The following is a 22,057-nucleotide window of genomic DNA, read 5'->3' as shown; positions in this document are numbered from 1 at the left end:
CACCTAAGGGTCTCGACGCTGGTCTTCCGTGGAAACCTTTCCGAGAGAGCGCAGCTACACGCTAAAGTACAAAATTTTATATAGGTATTTAAGTACAGAAGTTTCAAGTAAATATCATAAGGCTATAATTATTATTCAATTAAAAACTACAATAACAAATAAATTATTTAAATTATCGGTACCTAAACAGTCAGTCAGTCGTCATACAAGGCGAAATAATTTTGAGTTATTTCCATATATTGGCTGGTAGAATTGACTTTTAAATTATAATTTTGAATGATAATTATTTAATAACGTTTATTTTGATTACATTTGTTGTGATTTTGTTTTATGCTGTGGTGAAAAATTTTGCACTCGGTGGCAAAATTTATTTAACCCTCGTGCCTTGAAACCTTTGCGACGCTCTAGATTCCACTTTTCGCACCACTCACTACGCTCGTGGTTCAATTTTGGAGTCTTTCGCTTGCTCGGGTATTAATATTAGCACGAGCGATTAAACAAAAACTTTGCCTCCATGTAAAACAAATTATTATTTAAACTCAGGAATGCACTCTTGAAATTAACGGAGGTATAAAAAACACGGTGTATAATACTTAATTAATTACCTATGCGACTACGACTACTACATTGTTACACGGGCATGCTACTTGAGAAGTTACGAGTATCATTATGGTGGCATTGTCATAGCGATCGCAAATTAAATGATGACTCATGCTAAGACGAATCCTTTCCCGACACGAATGTTGGCCGGCAGACTTTTCTGTGCCACGTGCCACGACTGCCATGACCAAGTTTTAACCGGGAAACAGTCTTCTTCTTCTTCCTCGCGTTGTCCCGGCAATTTGCCACGGCTCATGGGAGCCTGGAGTCCGCTCGACAATCGACAATTAATCCCAAGATTTGGCGTAGACACTAGTTTTTACGAAAGCGACTGCCATCTGACCTTCCAACCCAGAGGATAAACTAGGCCTTATTGGGATTAGTCCGGTTCCTCACGATGTTTTCCTTCACCGAAAAGCAACTGGTAAATATAAAATATGGCCCTCAGACCACGACAACACGACCTGTTGGCCGTGCCGCCGGCGCGCACCGTATCGCGCAGGAACTCGCCGCTGCCCCGCGCCCTCTCACTGCTCAATGCGCTCCTGGCATCGACGCCTGAATGCGATCTATTTGCTTGGCGATGGGCGGCAGTGTATAGTGAATGCTTGAGATTCTGTGAGGCGATGGATGCTAGGTGCTCAACTGTTCCAATTTAATTTGTTAATGTGCCATTTTTGTTTTATAATTGTTAATACTTATAATTATTATTGCTGTTAGTCTAAGTTTTATGACGCATTGGTTCAACTGTAATGTCATGTAAACATTTTTATCAATAAAAAAAAAAGATATTTTGTACATAAGTTCCGAAAAACTCATTGGTACGAGCCGGGGGCGGGGTTTGAACCCGCGACCTCCGGATTGCAAGTCGCACGCTCTTATCGCTAGGCCACCAGCGCTTAGAGAGAGAGGAAAAAATATAATATTAAAAAAAATCACTTAAATATATCCCACCCATAATAATTTTAAGAAATATAACAACTATAAGTCTGTCAAGCCATTGCCGTCAAAAGAAAAAAAGCGGCAAATTTAAAAAATGTAGGCAAGAAGGGTTATTGTCCCATAGAAAATTTAATTTGTCGCCTTTTTCTACTGACAAAGTTGTTTGAGAGACTATAAATTATATTATAGCAACTTACAAAATACACCTGCATTCCAATTTTCATTAGTATCCTGAGTACCTACTTACTTATAGTTTTTTTTAGTTTCAGAGTAAAATGCCTATGACTTACCTACGGGTACGGACAGACATGACAAAATTGGATTCCATTGTCTAAACACAAGGTATAAATTATAAGTAATGTTATTTTCTTATTATTGTTGGTAATATTGCCGGTTGTATATTTTGTCGTCGTCGTAAACCCCTCCCAATGTAGTTTTTTTGTCGGTACCACGGTCGGTGAGACATACTTTTCTAACTACTAATAGGTATTAAAATTTAAATACAAGAAACGTGATACTTAAATTATAATTATATTACACTTGGACATTCTGCAGTACGACATTTATTAATATAAATGTTTAAAAATGTCGTAGAGATACTTTGGAATCGATTTTTATAACAATAAGAAAGCAGGAAACTATGCAGTGCCGGATTAACCATTAAGCAAAATAAGCACTTGCTTAGGGCACCACGTTTGGGGGGGCACCAAAATCGCTGGCAAAAAAAACGGGTAGTTTGTACATGAACCTTTGTGCATCGTGTACAGGGCACGTAAGCACGTCTCCAACGCAGGCCTTTGCCCCTACGAGGAGACCCATTCCATCAGGCTTGCAATATCCTGATTTTTTCCTCACACTTTACCCATTTGTTCGTGGTTGATTTTTGATTGCCAGCATTCTGCAAGTCTGTCAGCCTTTGAGTCAAAGGGCCTTACACCCAACGTAGAGCTCAGTTTTAGAAAGCTTTTTTTTGTCTTCAACCCTACGTAGAGCTTGTTCTTCAGCCTTCTCGGGGTGTCGAATTTAATAGTAGATCTACACTTTTGTCTTAATTTATAATTATGTCGTGTCCGAATTTCGCTCTCTTGCAACTCGGCCTTCGGCTTCGCACCGAAGTTTTAACAGGTTTTCGAGGATCGGAATTTGTCACTCATGCTGCCCGATCTCTTGCACCCAGATTGGTTTGCGACGTATTGCACACGGCCAAGCTGCATAGCCGCGATCGTGCGAACTAATTGTCAATGTTTTATGATAAAAGAACTGATGACGGAATCAAAGGCTAAAGTGCAGGTTCGGGGCCCCACGAAGGTCGAAAACCAAAAGCTTTTATTTTGAGGTTTTATTTGAACCAAAGGTTTTTAGCAGAATTAATCTTTGTTTTCCTAAGATGTAATTAAGAAGTGATGCCACCCAGATTTTTGATTCTGGTTTATTTCAGCTTCGGCGAAGTCGGTCAGTCGGAGGTCAATAATTGTTCAAGTTTAGGTTCTAAGTTACGTTTGGTATCATTTTCGACAAAATCTAAAATGTAGATCATACCAAATTTCATTCTAATAGGTGCAGCGGTTATTGATTCCCCACATAAACTTCCACCCTCCTTTACACATCCTAAGCGATGATTTTTTAGATTAAAACTATCCTATGTCCTTTCTCGGAACTAAACTAATTATCTCTATACCAAATTTCAACTAAATTGGTTCAGCGGTTGAAGCGTGAAGAGGAATATTAAAAAAAAAAAAAAAAATTTACATGTTTCCACTTCGGAATGGTGTCAATGTGATACCATACTCGTAAATGAGTTCGGCATTCCCCATTTTTACGAAAACGATACCAAACATAGCCTACTAGCTTAACTGATGTAGATATCAAGATAAAGTTGAAAGCCCACACCCTCCTCTAAAAATATACACTACAAAACTTGGTGGCTCCACTTCTTAACTAAATCAACCCTTGGGCTTGGGTCCTAACTCCTAGGGGCCAATCCTGCCAAAGGAAATCTTCGGTTCGAAACGCCTATTTCATCGGCTGCAACTAACTCTAATCACGTGCCCTTTTGAGCGAGACCAAATGCCGAGCAGCAGGAGAGCCCTGATCACATTGGTTCGATTTCGTTAGGTCTTACTCATACTCGGCTTTTTACTTTATGCAAAAGTTGACCTTAAGCCTCACATAAACTTGGCGATGTGTCCAAATCCAGGCTTTCGTCTCTCGCGGCTGGGCATTATGCTTTGTTTACAATTCGCCATTGTTTTTTTTTATAGCGCGCCGCCATCAGACTCTCCGGGCGTCTAACCTAACCTTATGAGGACCTCAGCCTTCGGACTCATTCACACAATTTGTCAATTCCAAGTTCTACTTTCTTGCAGCGTGGGCTTTGGCCTCATACGTAAAAGCGCCGATCTGACCGCGCTTTCAGCCTAATGAAGAGCTCAGCTTTCGACTTAGTTTTTTAAGACACTTGGCCATAGATTCTTGCCAGAGCTCAGCCCTGCTGAAGCTCGACCTTTGGCCTCACATGAATGCGCTTCTGAGAAAAGCTCTCTTTTCAACCCTGCGTGGAGCTCCGCCTTAGTCCTCGCTTACACTGGGTATTTTTTTCAGTCAGTTATAAAACCCAGCCCTCTCGCAACTTCGCCTTTAGGTCTTGCTCGGAAGCGCCAAGTGGGCACTTCGGATCTTCAACCTTATGAAGAGCATGGCCGTTGGATTTGTTTTTTGACTATTGCCACCATTGGTTCAATTCCAAGCACTGCTGTCCTGCAATTTGGCCTTCGGCCTCGCACGATTTCCCGCCACGGTTGAAAAAACTGAGGGTCAACCGCGAACCACGTTCGACGTGTTGTCTCCCTGTCGCACGTACGAATTACAATTGCCTCTGGGCCTCAGTCCTTAATGTAACTTTCGGGTTACTTTTGGTCATGTTACTTCTAGGGTTTATTTGTGAAGTGAACCAAAGCGGGTTTTAATCACATAGTTAGCGGAAAGGCAAGTACACAATCATAGATATAGGTAATTTCAGTCATTTAGTTCACGCATGCTTTGATAAAGGTGACATTAGGATGGCGACTGCACCAGCATTACTGTTGCAACGTTTCTGCTGCAGCACTGTCAATTTCCTTGATAAAATAAGTAATGGATTGAAAATACAAATTGCAGCAGTAATGCGACCATGAACGTAACTTAGTTTACCAAAAAAAAACAATGTTGTCAACGTAATCTGGATGAGCCTAGGCAGAGGGGGCACCAAGATCTAGAAATGCTTAGGGCATCAAAATTTCTTAATCCGGCACTGAAACTATGCAATAATATTATAACAGCTGGCCAATCTAATTGCGCATCAAATCAAAGAATGCAATCAGATATCTTTGTTGGTGTATTGGCAGTGCTTTCCTTATCAAACATATTAAGTGCTTTGTCCATGTTTACGATATAAATCGTAGGGTAGCCCCGGGCTAAACGGATCGCTTTAAAAAGTTGGAACCGCCACTTTCCGTAATCTGCAGTAGGTAATAAGTATGCAATTATACGAAGAATGCGGCAGGCATGTTGTAGTCGTGCCTATAATACAATGACCTAAACAGACATAGTTATAATATATAGATTATAGTTATATATTATGACAAAAAGGGCTTTTCACGGATGCATAGCTGAATGTGCAAGTCGCAAAATGTGCACTAATGCAAATCGCAGAAGGTGTAGATCGTAAAAAGAGCAGGTCGCAAAATGTGCAAATCGTAAAACGAGTAGGTCACAAAATGTATAAATCGTAAAATGTGCACGTCGCAAAATGTGCAAATCGTAAAATGTGCAGGTCGCAAAATGTGCAATTCGTAAAATGTGCAGGTCGCAATATGTGCAGATCACACTGTACTCGTAGATGAGAATGAGAAGTCTTCTTGAATTCTCTTCATCCGGGCGGGTCACGGGTGTTCAATACCCGAGTAGAGCCGATACCGCAGATCCGGACGTGAACTTAACCTGGACCTTAACCTTGTCCTAGAGGAAACGATTCTTGGCGGGCCCGTGTAGTTGTTAGTACGACTTTAAAATAAGAAGTTTTTCCATACGGAGGAAGATTAACTGTCAAAAATGTTAATAAGAGCACTCTATTAAAACACACTAAGGTCCATTTTCATTTGACAGGGTTGAAGGAGGAAAACGTGCCGAAAAAGAGAGCAAAAGAGACCACTGTCCTTTTCTAAAAGTAGTCATTGGTTAAAAAGAATAATCTATGATAGGTGAATATATTATATAAAATACGCGAAGAAAATAATAGAATAAACAAGGACATCTGAATATTTAATCAACGTTAATTTGTAACCAACACGGTAGCCATAGCAATACGATAGGAAGGGACAGTTGTTAGTTAATAGTTAGTTATATTATTATCTGCTTGCACATTTTGCGATCTGCCCATTGTGAGATCTGCACATTTTGCGATCTGCCCATTATGAGAACTGAACATTTTGCGATCTGCCCATTATGAGATCTGCACATTTTGCGATTTGCCCATTATGAGATCTGCACATTTTGCTGTTTGCTCATTGTGAGATCTGCACATTTTGCGATTTGCTCATTTTACCTAACCTGCACATTTTGCGACTTGCACATTCAGCTATGCATCCCTTGCTTTTTTGTCTTAAGTGATAAGACGAGCCACCTGATGGGAAGCAGTCATCGTCGCCCATGGACATAAGCAACATTAAAAAGGCCACTTATGCGTTACGTTGTAGTTAATGTGCATCTGTAATAGACATTTACCGCCTTCATGGGTTATTATTATTCCAAACCTTATATTAAATTTTGAATGTAGTAGGTAGTATAATTTAGGCTGCACAAACGGCGGCTTTATAAACGGTTGACTCTCCTATTTATTAAGTACCTATACCTATAACGAGTCACAAAGCTAGGTTAAACCTAGTTAAACTAAATAAATATATATTAGTTAGAGGCAAAATATTACACAGGTCGGCCAAGTCCTACAGTAAGCTCAATAAGGCTGTGTCGTGGCTACTAGACGACCATATATAAACCTATAGATATATGATAAAAATACTTAAAAACATAGAAATCATCCATAACTCTTAGAACACACAAAAAATGCCCTTACCGGGATTTGAACCCAGGACCTCCAGCTTTGCAGGCAGTTTTTTTATGAGTTAACATTGGGTAGGTAAATGCGTATCGTACCTATTGTTAAGATTACCAAAACATGAATATTATGCTATAATCTTCGAACCACTTAGCTTTCATCTACCTACCTCCTTATGTACCTACCGCTGATTATCAGGTAAGATATTTTACCTTAGATTCCCCTCTTATCTCATACGTCAAGTCTGATCAGATAATGTAATTAAAAGCCAATTAGTTTTATTTTCCAGACCAGTATGTTCTTAGCTACTCTCCAATCGTATAGCCAAAGTTATAAAATAAACATGTTTTTATATATCCTCTTTGCTCTTCTGGCGACAAGCTTAGCACGACCTCCCCATGATTTCGAAATAAGCCCAGATGTAGCAATAGCAAACGTAATTGCGAGAACTCCTGCTCCACTGAACGTGATAACAGTGCCAACGAATTGCCCTGATGGTCAGGAATACATCAATGGACAATGCCGTGATGTTTGGAGAGCATCAGACAATATTGGCAGAACCCCTGCTCCACTGAACGTGATAACGGTGCCAACGAATTGTCCTGATGGTCAGGAATATATCAATGGACAATGCCGTGATGTTTGGAGAGCATCAGACAACATTGGCAGAACCCCTGCTCCACTGAACGTTATAACGGTGCCAACGAATTGTCCTGATGGTCAGGAATACATCAATGGAGAATGCCGTGATGTTTGGAGAGCATCAGACAATATTGGCAGAACCCCTGCTCCACTGAACGTTATAACGGTGCCTACCAATTGCCCTGATGGTCAGGAGTACATCAATGGAGAATGCCGTGATGTTTGGAGAGTATCAGGCAATATTGGCAGAACCCCTGCTCCACTGAACGTTATAACGGTGCCTACCAATTGCCCTGATGGTCAGGAGTACATCAATGGAGAATGTCGTGATGTTTGGAAAGCAGAATATATTGGCAGGACTCCTGCTCCACTGAACATGATAACCGTTCCAACGAATTGCCCTGCTGGTCAAGAATATATCAATGGAGCATGCCGTGATGTTTGGATCAGAATTAATTCAAAGTGAGTACCTACAATTTCAAAAATCCCGTTTGCTTTCATGTTTGAGTGTAGAATTGTGTCATTCATTTGATATTCATATAGCATTTAAATTAACACGGAAACTTATAAGGTAATCGCAAAGTTATTGACCGATTAATTGGCTACTTGACTGTTTTTTGTAAATAATGTCAAACGAAAATCAAGAGATTTTCCTGAGGATTAAATGTATATATGGGACTCATGGCATTTAAGCAACACAAAGATCAGAAATGAGAATTAAAGTCTGACGCTCGACGATTGAAACGCCTCTAACAAAATGATAAGGTGATGTGACGTCACATCATATAAGTCTGTCCTAAATGTATGGAAGATCAAGGAAATTGCCATTTTGACCCTGAAATATTGCGTTTATGTGTATAATTGTCATACAATTTACTTTTCAATTACCACAAAAAAAATTTTTTTTTGAGACTTCGGAACCTTGTATTTTTTTATAATCTCAATATAATTTTTTAAATTCCTTTTTTCTAATGGATGGCTCATTTTCTATCCATTTAACTAAATTTTGTTATAACTTATAATATTCAACATGTGTCAAGTACCCAATTGTTTAATCACTTACTTACCTCTGAGACTTTCATTTTGTTGTGTAATAGATTTCACAAGACATACATATATTGTCTCATTCTTTCAGCAGGTAGGTATAATGCACCGAAGTCGTTGCATAACAGATAAAATAGCTAGGAACATTTACTGCGTCATGCGTAGTCTAGTATACATGTATGTAAAGACATCAACTAGGTATATTCTATTGTTTTAATGAAAGACTTGGGGCGCGCTCTATTTCCTAATTCTTTCAAGAGACTCACTAAACTTCACTTTTATCTGCTTCCTTTCCATAATGATGTCTATAAATTTATGACTGACATGACATAAATTTATTTTTCAACACACTTGCTCAAAACGACGTTTTTATTCCACCGATTTTGGGCTCATAATCTTAGATATTAAATACGCGTGCTTTTTCAGTATAATACAGGGTGACTGGTAATTCGTCGTATTCCTTCAAGGGGGTTATTCTACAGCTTATTTGGAGTGATCTAAGTCCAGTCAACCAGGGGTCAAAACTCATTAGTTTTCAAGTTATTCAAGATTTTAGATTTTTTCAATAAATACCCGCTTTTTGACCTAAAACTAGTATTTTTTTAACCTACGTATTTTTCAAATAAAAAAAAAGATTTTCCGAATAGCCAATGAATCACTGATTACGTAAAATAATAAAAAAAGTACAAAACATATCAAAATTTTGCAAATAAAAGCATCTGAAGTCAGAAGTTTTTGTATTTTTTTTTTCAAATCTTGTTACATTTTAAGGCATAACTAAAAATAAGTAATAACACTTCGCGTACAAATTACAGAATTTATTTCCTCAGTTCATAAGCTTTCTAAAAAGGTACAATTTATGACATTTTATGCTCATTTTTTACAATTAATAATAATAATACCAGAGCAGGTACAGGACTTAGCGTACTTGACTTTACTTGTTTGTGTCGTTTTAAACTCGCCGAAGGCATACTTTGTCTCCAGTTTCTTATCTTCTGAGACTTTAAGTTGCCCGGGGTGACAATTTGGTAAGTAATTAAGTAGGGGAATAAGAAAATTGGAAAAATACAGTTTCATTATTAAATAAAAATTAATCTTAAAAAGGAAAAATTATAAATCTTGCTCGAACTGTTTGCCCTGCCTGCGTATGCAAGAACGAAGCCTTCTTCGTACTTCAGTGATTGTCACTCGCCTCGAAAGCCCGTCTTTCATCGTCTGTGCAGCTGCTAGGATTTTTTGCCGTAGGTCTTCTACGTCACGTATCGGTCTGTCGTAGACCAACGCCTTCATGTGACCCCAGATGTAGAAATCACACGGAGTTAAATCTGGGCTCCTGGCTGGCCAAGGGGTTGGGCCACCTCGACCAATCCATCTTCTTGGGTAGTTTTCATCCATCCACTGCCGCACACCCCGGTAAAAGTGAGCAGGGCAGCCATCGTGCTGATAAATCATGTTAATTCTTGTCGCAAGCGGCACATCTTCCAGTAGCGTCGGTAGCTCATCCCCCAAAAAAATTTCATACGCGATGCCGGTTAATCGAGCTGGCAGAAAAAAAGGTCCGATTAAATTATCGTGCACGATTCCCATCCACACGTTCAAAGAAAATCTTTGTTGGTGAGCTCCTTCGTTTGATTTTTTTGGGTTTTGACCTTTGGGAGCCCAAAAGTGCAGATTGTGGTAATTTGTTATCCCGTCACGGTCGAAATTAGATTCGTCCGTCCACAAATTCGGGATCTTCGATATCAGCATTAATTAAAAATCTGCAGAAATTTATTTTTCTTGCTGGGTCTCCCTCTTCAATAGCGTGTACTGACTGGAGTGTAATGATACGGATACTGTCGAGCTGAGTGCAGGGTAAACCACACCTTCCACTGAGACATACCGAGCCGGTTAGCCATAATTCTCGTCGAAGTAGTACCGTCTGCCGGGAAAAAGTGCAAGATTTCTTCTTCTTCAGCAGGATCGTATTGTTGAGGTCTTCCAGCATAAGCTTGACGGCGTTTAACTGATCCTGTTTCCCGAATAAGACGGTACGATGAACCAAACACGCTTACGTGAGGTAAACGGCGGTTAGGGTAATGAAGTTGGTACTCCCTTCTAGCTGCAGCGGCGTCACCATCACAGAGTCCGTAATAATAAATGATATCTGCGAATTCTTCAAATTCGTAAGTAGCCATTTGAGAAAAAACTTAGTTATCAATATCGTCCGAATTGGAAAGAAAGTTGAAAGTAACTAACTGATTAATTACTACATGACCTATTTAAACCTGGTTAGTCTCACCCCCACCCCATGAGAAGCATCGCCACCCAATAAAATTAAGATAAGATAAGGAACAGAAGGCGAAAAACCCGCCGTAAGAATTAAAGTGACACAAACAAACTAATTAAAGTAATTTAACTTCATTAGCTCATTAGCTAATGACCCTTAATCAGTTTGTTTGTTTCACCAAAGGCAATCTGCAGTGCCTACTACCTCAAGGAATAAGATAAGATAAGAAACTAGAGACAAAGTATGCCTTCGGCGAGTTTAAAACGACACAAACAAGTAAAGTCAAGTACGCTAAGTCCTGTACCTGCTCTGGTATTATTATTATGAATTGTAAAAAATGAGCATAAAATGTCATAAATTGTACCTTTTTAGAAAGCTTATGAACAGAGGAAATGAACAAGATTTGAAAAAAAAAATACAAAAACTTCTGACTTCAGATGCTTTTATTTGCAAAATTTTGATATGTTTTGTACTTTTTTTATTATTTTACGTAATCAGTGATTCATTGGCTATTCGGAAAATCTTATTTTTTTATTTGAAAAATAAGTAGTTAAAAAAAATACGTAGTTTAAAAATATCTAAAATCTTGAATAACTTGAAAACCAATGAGTTTTGACCCCTGGTTGACTGGACTTAAATCACTCCAAATAAGCTGTAGAATAACCCCCTTGAAGGAATACGACGAATTACCAGTCACCCTGTATAACACTCGTGCTTTTTCATTATATCATCCGACTGAGATACGAAGGTAACTGATTGCTAATAATATGCATGGCAACGGAGCTTTCTTAATTTGGTCGAGTAATTCATTTTTTTAACCAACTATCTGGTTTCAAATGTTAGTTCAAAGAGGTTTTATTACACCAAACATAATTTATAGATTAAATTATCTCGTAAATTACATGAATGAATAAACATAATTTTTATCGATTTGATCTCCATCCGTCGAATAGAAATACGAACATATTAGCTTTATTACATTTTTTTCATTGGCTGTTTGTCGATTTCGTTCGCGCTTCTGTCTTGCGCGCGCATTGGAAACGTGCGTAAAAAAAAAGAACGCGCCAGCCATTTTCCGTATTTGTCATAAAATTGGAATAGTTTTGCATGTTTTTAGTTCGAATATTGACGAAAATGTCATTTGAAGCATTGAAAATGAAGAACACATAAAATTGACGCTGCCAGTAATACTAATAGAGGCAAGAGCCGAGAACGATAGCCTTTTACCATCAAAATCGGGTGAAAAATATTTGGCGGCATATAAAACTTTTATTCAATGGAAAATCAGCAAAAACGTCCAGTCTTTGTTGGAAAACGTGTTGGTAGCTTACTTCATTAAATTGTCGAATAAGTGCCTACAAGCCCAGCACGCTTTGGTGCAATTATTCAATGTTAAAACTGTAAGCCACCATTTTGAAAATTGTACTTTTACTGTTTTGACAAAAAAAAAACAAATGTATAAGTTTTGTTTTTTCCTCGCAAGTGTGTTGAAAACGTCGTATGAAACGCGTGTGCATTGGTAATTTCTTATTACACAATATCGCCTCGTGTGTAATGACCAACTTAGCACACTTGTCTCATAATGTACTAAAATTCCGCTTCCCAAAGGTTGTCTGGAAGAGATCGTTTTTTAGCGACAAGACCGTCTGTTGTTTACCTCTCCTTAATGTGCAATAAAGATTATTCTTTATATTGTTTCTGTACTTAGATGTGCAATAAAGAGTATTTGTATTGTAAATTTATACAGTAGAAAAAGGCGAGGCGAAATTTTCTAGGGGACGAAACGATAATAACCTTTCGCGCCTACCTTTTTTAAATATCCGTTTTTTTTACTGACAGAAATGGCTTGACAGACTGTAAGTTCGTTGCTTATCTGTATGATCTAGGTATATGTAAATACTTACAGAGTATACATACACTCTGCCACGGCCACCTTGTCAGTACTTAGAAGAGCGATGTGTGGACTTCCCATGGAAAATTTGAATTTCATGCCCTTTTCCACTGAAAAGTTGGCTGTGTTTTAGTATAAGTATATTGTATGTATGTATGTATGTATATACTTTATTGTACATAGAAATAAAAACACAGTTACTGAGTAAATTAAATACAACAAAGGCGAACTTATCCCTGTAAGGGATCTCTTCCAGTTAACCTTTGAGGAAATGAGTAAAACAGAAGTAACGGTGAATGAATGACAAACACAAACAAAAGTGTACTATCACTGAAATTAATGAAATGCACGTTTATATTGTTATGATATTTCCTAGGGGAGCCATTATCTAAATCTTGTTGACTGCGATACAAACAATACATACTTATAGCTGGTTCGCCAGTTATTAAATAAGAGTTTTCTTTTCTTTTTAGATTTTCACTTTTAGAGGACTCGGCCCCAGAAGTTGAAGATCAGCCAAATAAAGAAATGGTGAAACCAGTCAATATCTTCAATTACTATTCTTGGAAAAATGTTATAAGTGTGCCTAACCAATGCCCGGCGGGATATGCACCAGACGCGCTCGGTGTTTGCAGAGAGATTTGGGTTCTATAATTACCTATATTATATAGACAATTGATGTAAAACTTGGCGATTCATTGACTGTTGTTAAAATTTAGAGCAAGATATTTATGTACTTACCCAAATTTTAATAAATAATCCTGCTAAAAATGGCCTTTTACGTTAACAGGGGCGGTTAGGTCATTAAGGTCCAGTTTAGAATATTATTTTATCCTTTCGGTTTAATTGGCGCAATCGTGGGCGCGACAGATCCATATTTCACCGGTGGGAAAAGATCTGATGACAAAGTCAAGCATGTAGCTCACTGGTTTACTCTTTCCTTAACTCTCACTGGTATTCGACGTAGGTGACGTGAGTAAAGTTCATCATGGACAAGCGAACTTGTAACTTGGCTGATTTTTATTTTCGTTTAGTTTTTTCGGAATAAATATTATATAGAGTTCCCAGTTATATATAAGTGCAATTTTACTGTCCGTCCTACAATATCCTCCTCTGAGCTACGAAAGCGTTATGGTATATCTATTTTCGTAAAACCAACGGATAATTACATATATTTTTGTCCCAAATTGGTGTTTTGTATATATTCCATCCAGAATTAGGAACTCTTCAAAATTTCCAAATTTTATCAAAATCTGACGAAAAACACTGCAATTAAATAAAATTGGCCCATCTAGTGTAAAAGAATCTTCGAATTGAAGTAAATAGAAATTAGTTTTTATCAAAGCAAGAAAAAAATTATTGATATCCGATCAATCTGCCTATTTTTCCATAACTTCCTCCATCATTACAACAGCACGGCCAATTTAAAAATTCAATCAAATGACAATAAAATTGGCTCTGCAATTTTAAGTGCTCACCAATATATACAGCGACAACACATCATTCAACTAAAAATGTTGTTGATTTTACTTTTTGCGCTTGCGGGAACCACAGCACTCCCTCTTCGAGACAATGAAGAGAAATCTCCTGTTCCTGAATTAACGTCTAATGCGGCTGCTCCTGTCTGCAAGCCTGAAGAATGCAGTGAAGTTCGAGTACGAAGGGCAGTGAATGCCGCAACGCCAGCTTCTCGTTCTTGCTCTTGTCACGGTTAGGCAAGGCTATTAGTTTTCATTTTCTAAATAAAATAATGATGGCATCAGCATCACGGCTATAGTTATGAATTATTATTTGTATTTTGCTTTTTACATTTTGTGTAACAGGGGCGATGTATCCATAGGACTCGATTCCAACAAGCGTGCTAGTTTGCCTACTTTTGAGGCACTAGGAATTTTTTTTCTGCTTAAAAGGATAGACCAAGGCCGCCCCGAAACCGCCTTTCATGCAAACGTAGTCCTCATTTTTCTCTCTGGATATGTATTAACATTATTAAAAGAGGACCCTTCCGAGGTTTTCCCGAGGATCTACAGTATGGGGTTCTTCATAAAAGGAGTGTATCAGGTTTTTAAAGGGTCGGCAAAGTGTATGTAACACCTCTGGAGTTGCAGGCGTCCACAGGCTCCGGTGACTGCTTAACATCAGGTGGGCCGTATGCTTGTTTGCTTGCGTATGCCGTGCCAAAAAAAAAAAAACATTATTAAAAATATTATGACACAGTTTGTTGTATATCAACCACAGCTTCGCCCCTGTATTTGATTATTTTTTCAAATCTTTAATTAATATAAGTATAAGTTAGGAGCATTTAAAAATTTGTATGAAATCTGTTTTTTGCTCTTAATTTTTACAGAAATAAAATATCGGAAAAGGTCAAACAACTACGATTATACACCGCCACTAAATTGATAACTATTAATTTCGTTCCCGTTTAAATTGTACTCATTTAGTACAGTCGCCATCAGATATATCGGAGCGGCCGAGTTGCTCAAACATATCTGGACGCACTCTTATATTTGTGAGCACGTTCAAATATTTGTGAGCACCCTGGCCGCTCTGATATATCTGATGGCGACTTTACTAAATGAGTAAAATTGTACTGTAAGTAATACGTGGTTTTGTCACAAATTTATTTTTAGGGTTCTGTACCAAAAGGTACAAAGAGAACCCTTAAGGTGCGACTCTGTCCGTCCATCCGTTTGTCTGTCTGTCACATCGCTAAATATCTGGAGAACAACTTAAGCTATCGATTTGAAATTTGGAATAGTTATTAAATTAAATTAAATTAAATAAACATTTATTTCAGAATTATTTCCATATTATATTATATTATATTATATTATATTAGTAACTTATTACCTAATAAACTAAACCTATATTAATACCTATTTTATTTTATAATGTAGTATCCTATCTCGATTGTTATGGGCATGTAGGCTGCTCCAGTACTGCCAGAAAGCTGTTATGAACAACGCTATCCCAGAACTAACCCCCCCCCCCCCCCCCCCTAATTATCTCTGCAGTTTACTATAAATTTTACAGGAAAAATATACTCTGATCTCTACTCGTATCTTAGTAACTTTTTTTAACTAACAAAAAACATTTCTGAATTAGTTTGTAATTTAACTAACTTTACGTGTTTATTACACTTGAAATGTCTATGTGATATACATAAAAGACACCTTTTTTCAAATAAAAGTTCAATTTTTTGAAATTGCTTTACATGACTGAGAATTATCCTCAATAAACCAACAAACGTGCATTAAATCGCGCAAATTAGACAACTTGCCGATAGATGGCGCTGTACACAAATATATTTAATATAGGTTCTTCGGTAGCGAGTAGATTATTGTACTAAAATACATAGAACTGTCTTTGAACTTTTTTCTTTATCAGTTTTACTTAGGTATTATTTTATTTGTGCCTTCTCTTTTACGCATTTTACGTATGAAGCTGTAAACAAATTGTTAAGTGTTGCTGCCGTGACGATGGAAACATTTTTTCGCTTGCTATCCGACTGTAGCGAACGGACGGACACGACGAAACTATAAGGGTTCCGTTTTTGTCATTTTGGCTTAGGAACCCTAAAACCCGACATACATATTAGCCTATTCGCTGATAGGTGGCGCTGTACACAGACTTAGTATGCTTCTAGTCAAAAAGATTTCGTGCTTAAAGTTGCACGAGATAATTGAAAGTGCATATCCACGGCATTGACATAAATGTACTACGGAACCCTTGGCGCCCGAGTTAAACGAATTCGCGCTTAATCGTTTTTTTTTGACGTGATAACGTCTTCCAAATTGATGAACACCGGTAAAACGTAGTGATTATATGCTCTTTGAACACCGGTAGCATACACGAAAAAGTGTCACGTTGTGGACAGATCTCCATGGTAACGTTACGGCCACGTTGTGGACATATCTCCATGGTAACTCCTTTGTATTATATAAAATCATGATAATTCAGCGATAATAATTCAATTCAATTCATAAATAAAAGTATGCATTTTTTCATTAATGTTTTCTTATGACGTTATCACGCAACATTATCTTCCGTAAACCGACTTTACAGACAACCAGTTTTTATGTTTCCTCATGGGTAGGCTGGCCTACCTCCACTATCAATACGGAGTGCCGTTTTAAGCGTTTTAAGACGTCCTTTATAATACTCAAATGTAAGCAGGATTATTGCAAATTGGAATATATAAGGAGGAAAATCTCTATGTTTGAAAAATCAAAATAGTATTTTATGCAACAGTTGTATAAGAAGGGTCAAAAAAGGCGAGTGGCGTGAGTTACAATGTGAGCCGGAGCCGAAGGCGTAGGCGAACATTGTAAAGGAATACGCCACGAGCATTTTTTGAACTACTTATACAACGTTGCATACAATATTTTTCCTACGAGTCAACAAAAATAAATCTTAATTTAGGTAAACAAAGCAAAAGTATATAGCCAAGACGCGCGAGCATACCTTGTTACGCTCCCAGCCCGCCCCGGGCCGCGGCCGGCCGGTCAGCGACACCTCGTAACTCATGAGGCCCTGGTACTTGCTACTTGCTAAATTAAATTTTTGGACAGTTTTTTCTCAATTTTGGCCACCGTAGCCTACGGATACTAACAAGCAACGCTAAGCGGTCTTCGTAGTCTATGGGTGTTGCTATATTACGGGTGTCACATGCGTGTTTCTGACTTATGAAGTAATTATTTTTACTATGCAACCAAATGAATATTTTGTAAGTTGGCAGCAATGCACTTAGTTTAAAACTGTATTCGTTTTGGTTTTGTTAGGTTGGTAGCCATTAATCGCAGTAACATTATAGCGATTAAAAGCACAAGAGCTTTTATGAGGAATAGACAATATAGACTTTTCTTGAAACCTTTTATGTATGTTCTTATATTCGTGATAATGAATGCATAAATGACAGATAACAGTAGAGGAGTAGGAAAAACATTAAATAAATGGCGCCGCAATACACCGAAATATACGCTCTGCTATGGAGTGTACTCCATAGCAGAGCGTATATTTAGTCAAATTACCCACACATGTGTATCCAGCCTTATTTTCATTAAAGCCGCACAATGAAAAGCACGCATGTATTGGACCATAATAATACAGCTGTCAAATAACTTTGACGTTTCAGAAATGTCATTTACTGAATAGCAGTTAGCACTCTACTTGTACTTGCACTAAATGCCAACCCAACAATCACTTTTGTTCAACTAAAGATTATTCAATCGGGCTCATAAATTATTTCATTAAAGCTAAAATCTGATTGTGTGGCATAATCTTCTTCGTAACATTAATTGAAGATGCACGGAAACTTATATGAGTCATCGTGTAGATGACCGTTGTGGCTTACTTTCTAGACACTAGTAACTAAAATACTCGAAAATGTCTGAGGTAAAAGGGACGAAGGCCTTGGAATTATGGTGTAAACGCCTAATCAAGGATTGCCCTAATGTGCAGATTGATAATATGACTACATCATGGAGAAATGGCATCGCTTTCTGTGCATTAGTTCATCACTTCAGGCCTGACTTAATGTAAGTTATTTTACATTGTTTTTATATGTATAGTTTAATGAATATATATAACTAATTGAAGGTTCTTTTTTACAGAGATATATCGAGTTTAAAACCAGAAAACATTTATGAAAACAACCAGCAGGCATTTAGTATTGCGGAGAAACATTTGGGAATTCCCGCGCTGCTGGATCCTGAGGATATGGTGGAGAACGAAGTGCCAGACAGATTGTCTATTCTCACTTATTTGTCTCAGTTTTATCAACGTCTTGGCCACACAGGTAAATTCTTTATGTATATGAACATTTGTGTTGCAGGTGCATGTGTAAAACTGATAAGAAAAATGGAAATACAGTGTAAATTTTATATAATGACACTCTAGGTACCAGACGTTTTTTGAAACTATAGAGAGTTATTGTTACATAGAGAGAAATTAATTGTAAAATAAACCAACCATAGCCAACAAATCTTGATGTTATACCGAGTGACGTTATATAGAATTTACACTGTACTAATAAATTTCTCTTGTGTTTTCAAAAGCGTTAAATGTATAGTTGTGTGATTGTGATATTTTATGTATAATTAGTTTGCTTCATATATGTTATGCCCTTATTCTGAAATGTGGGTGTACCTAATGCCCTTATTTCCTTAACTAGAACAGGAAAGATATTACGTACCTACATCATTAAAATGATGAATATCTCTGGTATGGTATATCCTCCTAGGTACATTAATCATATCTGTGCAAAAAAAAATAGGATATCATTTTTTTTTCCAGTAAACACTAAAGCCTCTGAAAATGAATCCAAGACCCCAGAGCCTCCATCAACCTCTACAGCAGCGGTGAGTACATTTTACATGTTAATGTTATCCTTATTCTCTCTTGGTTTTGTTTGCCATACCTTGTATATTCTTTTGGATCTTTGACATTTATCTAAACTTACTTACACTGTGAGCACAGTGATCCATAACGAGATTTATATTTACATGTAAACTATTCCCCTGAATAATAATGTTTTCTGGTAATACCCAAATTTTTCTATTTGTCAACCTATTAATTAGATCAGTTGGGATTATGTTAGCTGTTATTCTTTAGTTTGTGATAATTTAAGACTGTTTATGGTGTGAAAAACAGTATTATAGCCAGCACAATTACTTTTTATAATTTCACTTCTATTGCATGAGATTAGATTGGTTTTATTACATACTTATTTATGAGCATACATTTGGTGAAAACAACAAAATGTATGCTAATATATGTCTTAGTTCCTACATAGGTATATGTCTATCCTTTTTCTGTGATGTGTTTGTTACAGTATAATATGTGATGTTTTTCTCTACTACAAGTAGCAGTGTGTCATTGTCATAAATGTATAAATTATTGAAGCTAAACAAACAAATTCATTCAGTGCCTATGTATAGTAAACATTATTATAATTTGGACAATATAAAAATATGTAATGATACACTACTGATTTCTTGCATTCCATACTCTATTCTTTATTTATTTTCACTTATAGGCACCATTCAAATTCGGAAAGACAGGCCTAGACAAGTGTGCTGCATGCGGCCTGCCTGTTTACCTTGCACAGCGTCTCATTGTCTCACACAAGCTCTATCATAGAAGATGTTTCCGTTGCTCCAAGTGCTCGGGTCACTTGAACCCCAAGAATTTCCAAGTTATCGAAGGATCTGAATTTTGTTGTGATAGTTGCAAGAATGAAAAGATAATGCCTGCATTTCTTAATAATAATGACCAAATAGGAATGTTAGCATTTCATGAAGACTTGTCTAAACCTAATGAGCTCCCCAGTGAAGAGCCTATTGTTCCAAAACATAAGACAAGGCCTCAGTCAATCTTAGGTGAGTATCTTTACAAAACTTCCCTTTACTACATCTTCTCTATTACTTTAGAACTGGCTTTGTTGTATGTCAAGTCTATGTTATTTGTGTTAAATATGAAAATGTTATTGTTATTGCAAGCATATTTAACAATACTTCTCTATTTAAAAATGTTAGTAAGTATGTAGTATAATATTTTAAATGTACTTAGATAGCTAATTTAGATTTCGGATTAGAAATGCACCTGTAACATTTTGGCTGTTTGGATTAGATTAATTAGATGCACCTTTTTAACCACTTCGTAAATGAGATCAATACGTTACTGGTATTTTGTTAATAGATATTGTAATTACTAATTTTAAACATAGTTTGCACAGCACTATAGCCACACTATATTTAAAATTAATATAGTTACTTTTCCTATATGATAAAATCTTCAATGAATTATTTTAACTTGCACTGATAAAAAAAGAACTAGTGATATGAAACAATTTTTGTTATAAGAAACCTGTGTCCCAAAATTAGTGATAAGAAACCTGTGTCCCAAAAGTTAGTGTAGATGCTTCATAAATACAACTGCAGCTTTCCCATATTAACTTAATGATGGTATTTTACATTATAATCTAATTGACCATTATTAACTATTAGTATAATAAGACTCATTTGCTTTTATTACAGAGAAAATAAGCATGTTCGAAAAGCAATCAGATAAAGAAGTTAATCTAGAAGACAAGTTAGGGAATATGTCTTTATCTGACAATTTAGATAGTAAACTTAAAGACAGTACAGCTAGTGTTTTAAACACCAGCAAGTTACAATCTCAAGCAGCAGACAATATGGAGTCAGTGGTTGACAATGGTGCTAAAGATAATACCGAATTATTTAAACAAAGCCCTGAAAAAGTTTACAAGAGTAATATAAATAAAATTAATTTCTTGCAAACGCAACTCGCTGAAGATACCAATGGTGACAATCAGTATATTGTTTGTGATACTGAGATCCAACATGAAAAATTTAATAATTCGAAAGATGATAACGAAATCAGTGATTCTGGTTTTAAGGAAAAATTTGACTCCACTGAAAGTGTGCGAAAAGACGAGAGTAATATGACTGATGATATTAGAATAGCGAAAACCCATGTTAGTCAGCCACCTGAAATTGACTGTCCTCCGTCAGAAACAAATGAATCTAGTATTATTGAGCCTCAAATATCGATTAGTGTACCCCCACGGAAGAAAAAAAATCTTACGCCAAGTGAAAAAACGACAGAAGCTAAAAAATCAGACAATGAGAAAAAAGTCGACAAACTTTATCCTGACCATTTAAACCCGTTTTCGGACGATGAAGAAGAGGTATGTAACAATTACAAATGTAACACAATATTAATCACTATGATTCTATTGATTTATGTATTTGGATGATCATTTGACGCGCGTAATATGCAAAAGCGCCTGGCAGAACTTTAGCAAATGTCGCACCACGCACAAAGGGAGGTTCAATGTAGTAACTTAATAAATTACTTACCAAGTTTGAACAGTATAGTTCTTATAGTTTCGGGAAAAAGTGGATGTGACATAAACGGACAGACAGACGGACATGACGAATCTATAAGGGTTCCGTTTTTTGCCATTTGGCTACGGAACCCTAAAAAGGCTTGGAAAATTACGAGTTTTGTAAGAGATCCTGAATAATATTCGAATAGTTTCTGAAAAAAAATCCTGTTATGTAAAGATGTACAAGCAGGCCTTAAGAATACTGAAGTGACTATGAATCCCTACTACTTTATATTTTTAATATTCGTACTACACACTTATTTATCGTACTCAAATATTTTAGGAGGAAGCCAGTAAAGATACATCAAAGCCAGTGAGCACCAACCCTTTTGGCAGCAGCGACGAGGAGGACGACGATGTGCCGCCGATCCATCCTCCGAGACTGCCCACTGAACAAACCTCTACTCCCACGTATGTATGATAATTGACGACCTGTGAATCTTATGGCTATGGGATACGATCTATTAGTGGTCAATCTATGAAGCCCTATGTTAATTGTAAAGGTTCACTGATCAGTTAGGTAGGAAGGTACGCAGCGTCGATTCGAACCACGGACCGCTGCTCCATCCTCCGAAACCAAGACTGCCATGGACAAACCTCTCGTCCCACATATGTATGGTACTTGCCGATTTGTGCACCTTATTGCTATGAGATAAGGTCTAT

General features: G+C 37.1%; 2 protein-coding genes across 2 annotated transcripts in view; both read left to right on the top strand.

Annotated features, from left to right (window-relative positions):
* The first annotated feature begins 6,908 nt into the window (after positions 1-6,908).
* On the top strand, positions 6,909-14,256 carry LOC133521427 (uncharacterized). The gene is made up of 2 exons (XM_061856385.1): positions 6,909-7,738; positions 12,954-14,256. Exons 1-2 carry the CDS (start codon positions 6,930-6,932, stop codon positions 13,132-13,134), a joined length of 990 nt encoding a protein of 329 aa, XP_061712369.1. The 5' UTR covers positions 6,909-6,929; the 3' UTR covers positions 13,135-14,256.
* Positions 14,257-17,582: 3,326 nt separating this feature from the next.
* The window catches only part of LOC133521422 (MICAL-like protein 1), a 26,189-nt gene continuing 21,714 nt past the window's right edge, over positions 17,583-22,057 (top strand). The window contains exons 1-6 of the mRNA XM_061856378.1: positions 17,583-18,020; positions 18,096-18,280; positions 18,778-18,842; positions 19,520-19,862; positions 20,520-21,193; positions 21,678-21,805. Of these exons, the coding sequence (XP_061712362.1) occupies positions 17,869-18,020; positions 18,096-18,280; positions 18,778-18,842; positions 19,520-19,862; positions 20,520-21,193; positions 21,678-21,805 (1,547 nt within the window). The 5' untranslated portion in view covers positions 17,583-17,868. The remainder of the gene's footprint in view (positions 18,021-18,095; positions 18,281-18,777; positions 18,843-19,519; positions 19,863-20,519; positions 21,194-21,677; positions 21,806-22,057) is intronic.

This window comes from Cydia pomonella, chromosome 9 (genome assembly GCF_033807575.1).
Source record: "Cydia pomonella isolate Wapato2018A chromosome 9, ilCydPomo1, whole genome shotgun sequence".
Classification (NCBI taxonomy): domain Eukaryota; kingdom Metazoa; phylum Arthropoda; class Insecta; order Lepidoptera; family Tortricidae; genus Cydia; species Cydia pomonella.
The sequence above is the reverse complement of the archived record's forward strand: the minus strand, read 5'-3'. Positions and strand labels throughout refer to the sequence as shown.

What these genes read in the sequence shown, in the direction of transcription:
- LOC133521427 (XM_061856385.1), top strand. Translation starts at nt 6,930, where the DNA reads ATGTTCTTAGCTACTCTCCAATCGTATAGCCAAAGTTATAAAATAAAC. An exon ending in TGGATCAGAATTAATTCAAA is followed by an intron (nt 7,739 to 12,953) that starts GTGAGTACCTAC and finishes TTTTCTTTTTAG; the next exon opens with ATTTTCACTTTTAGAGGACT.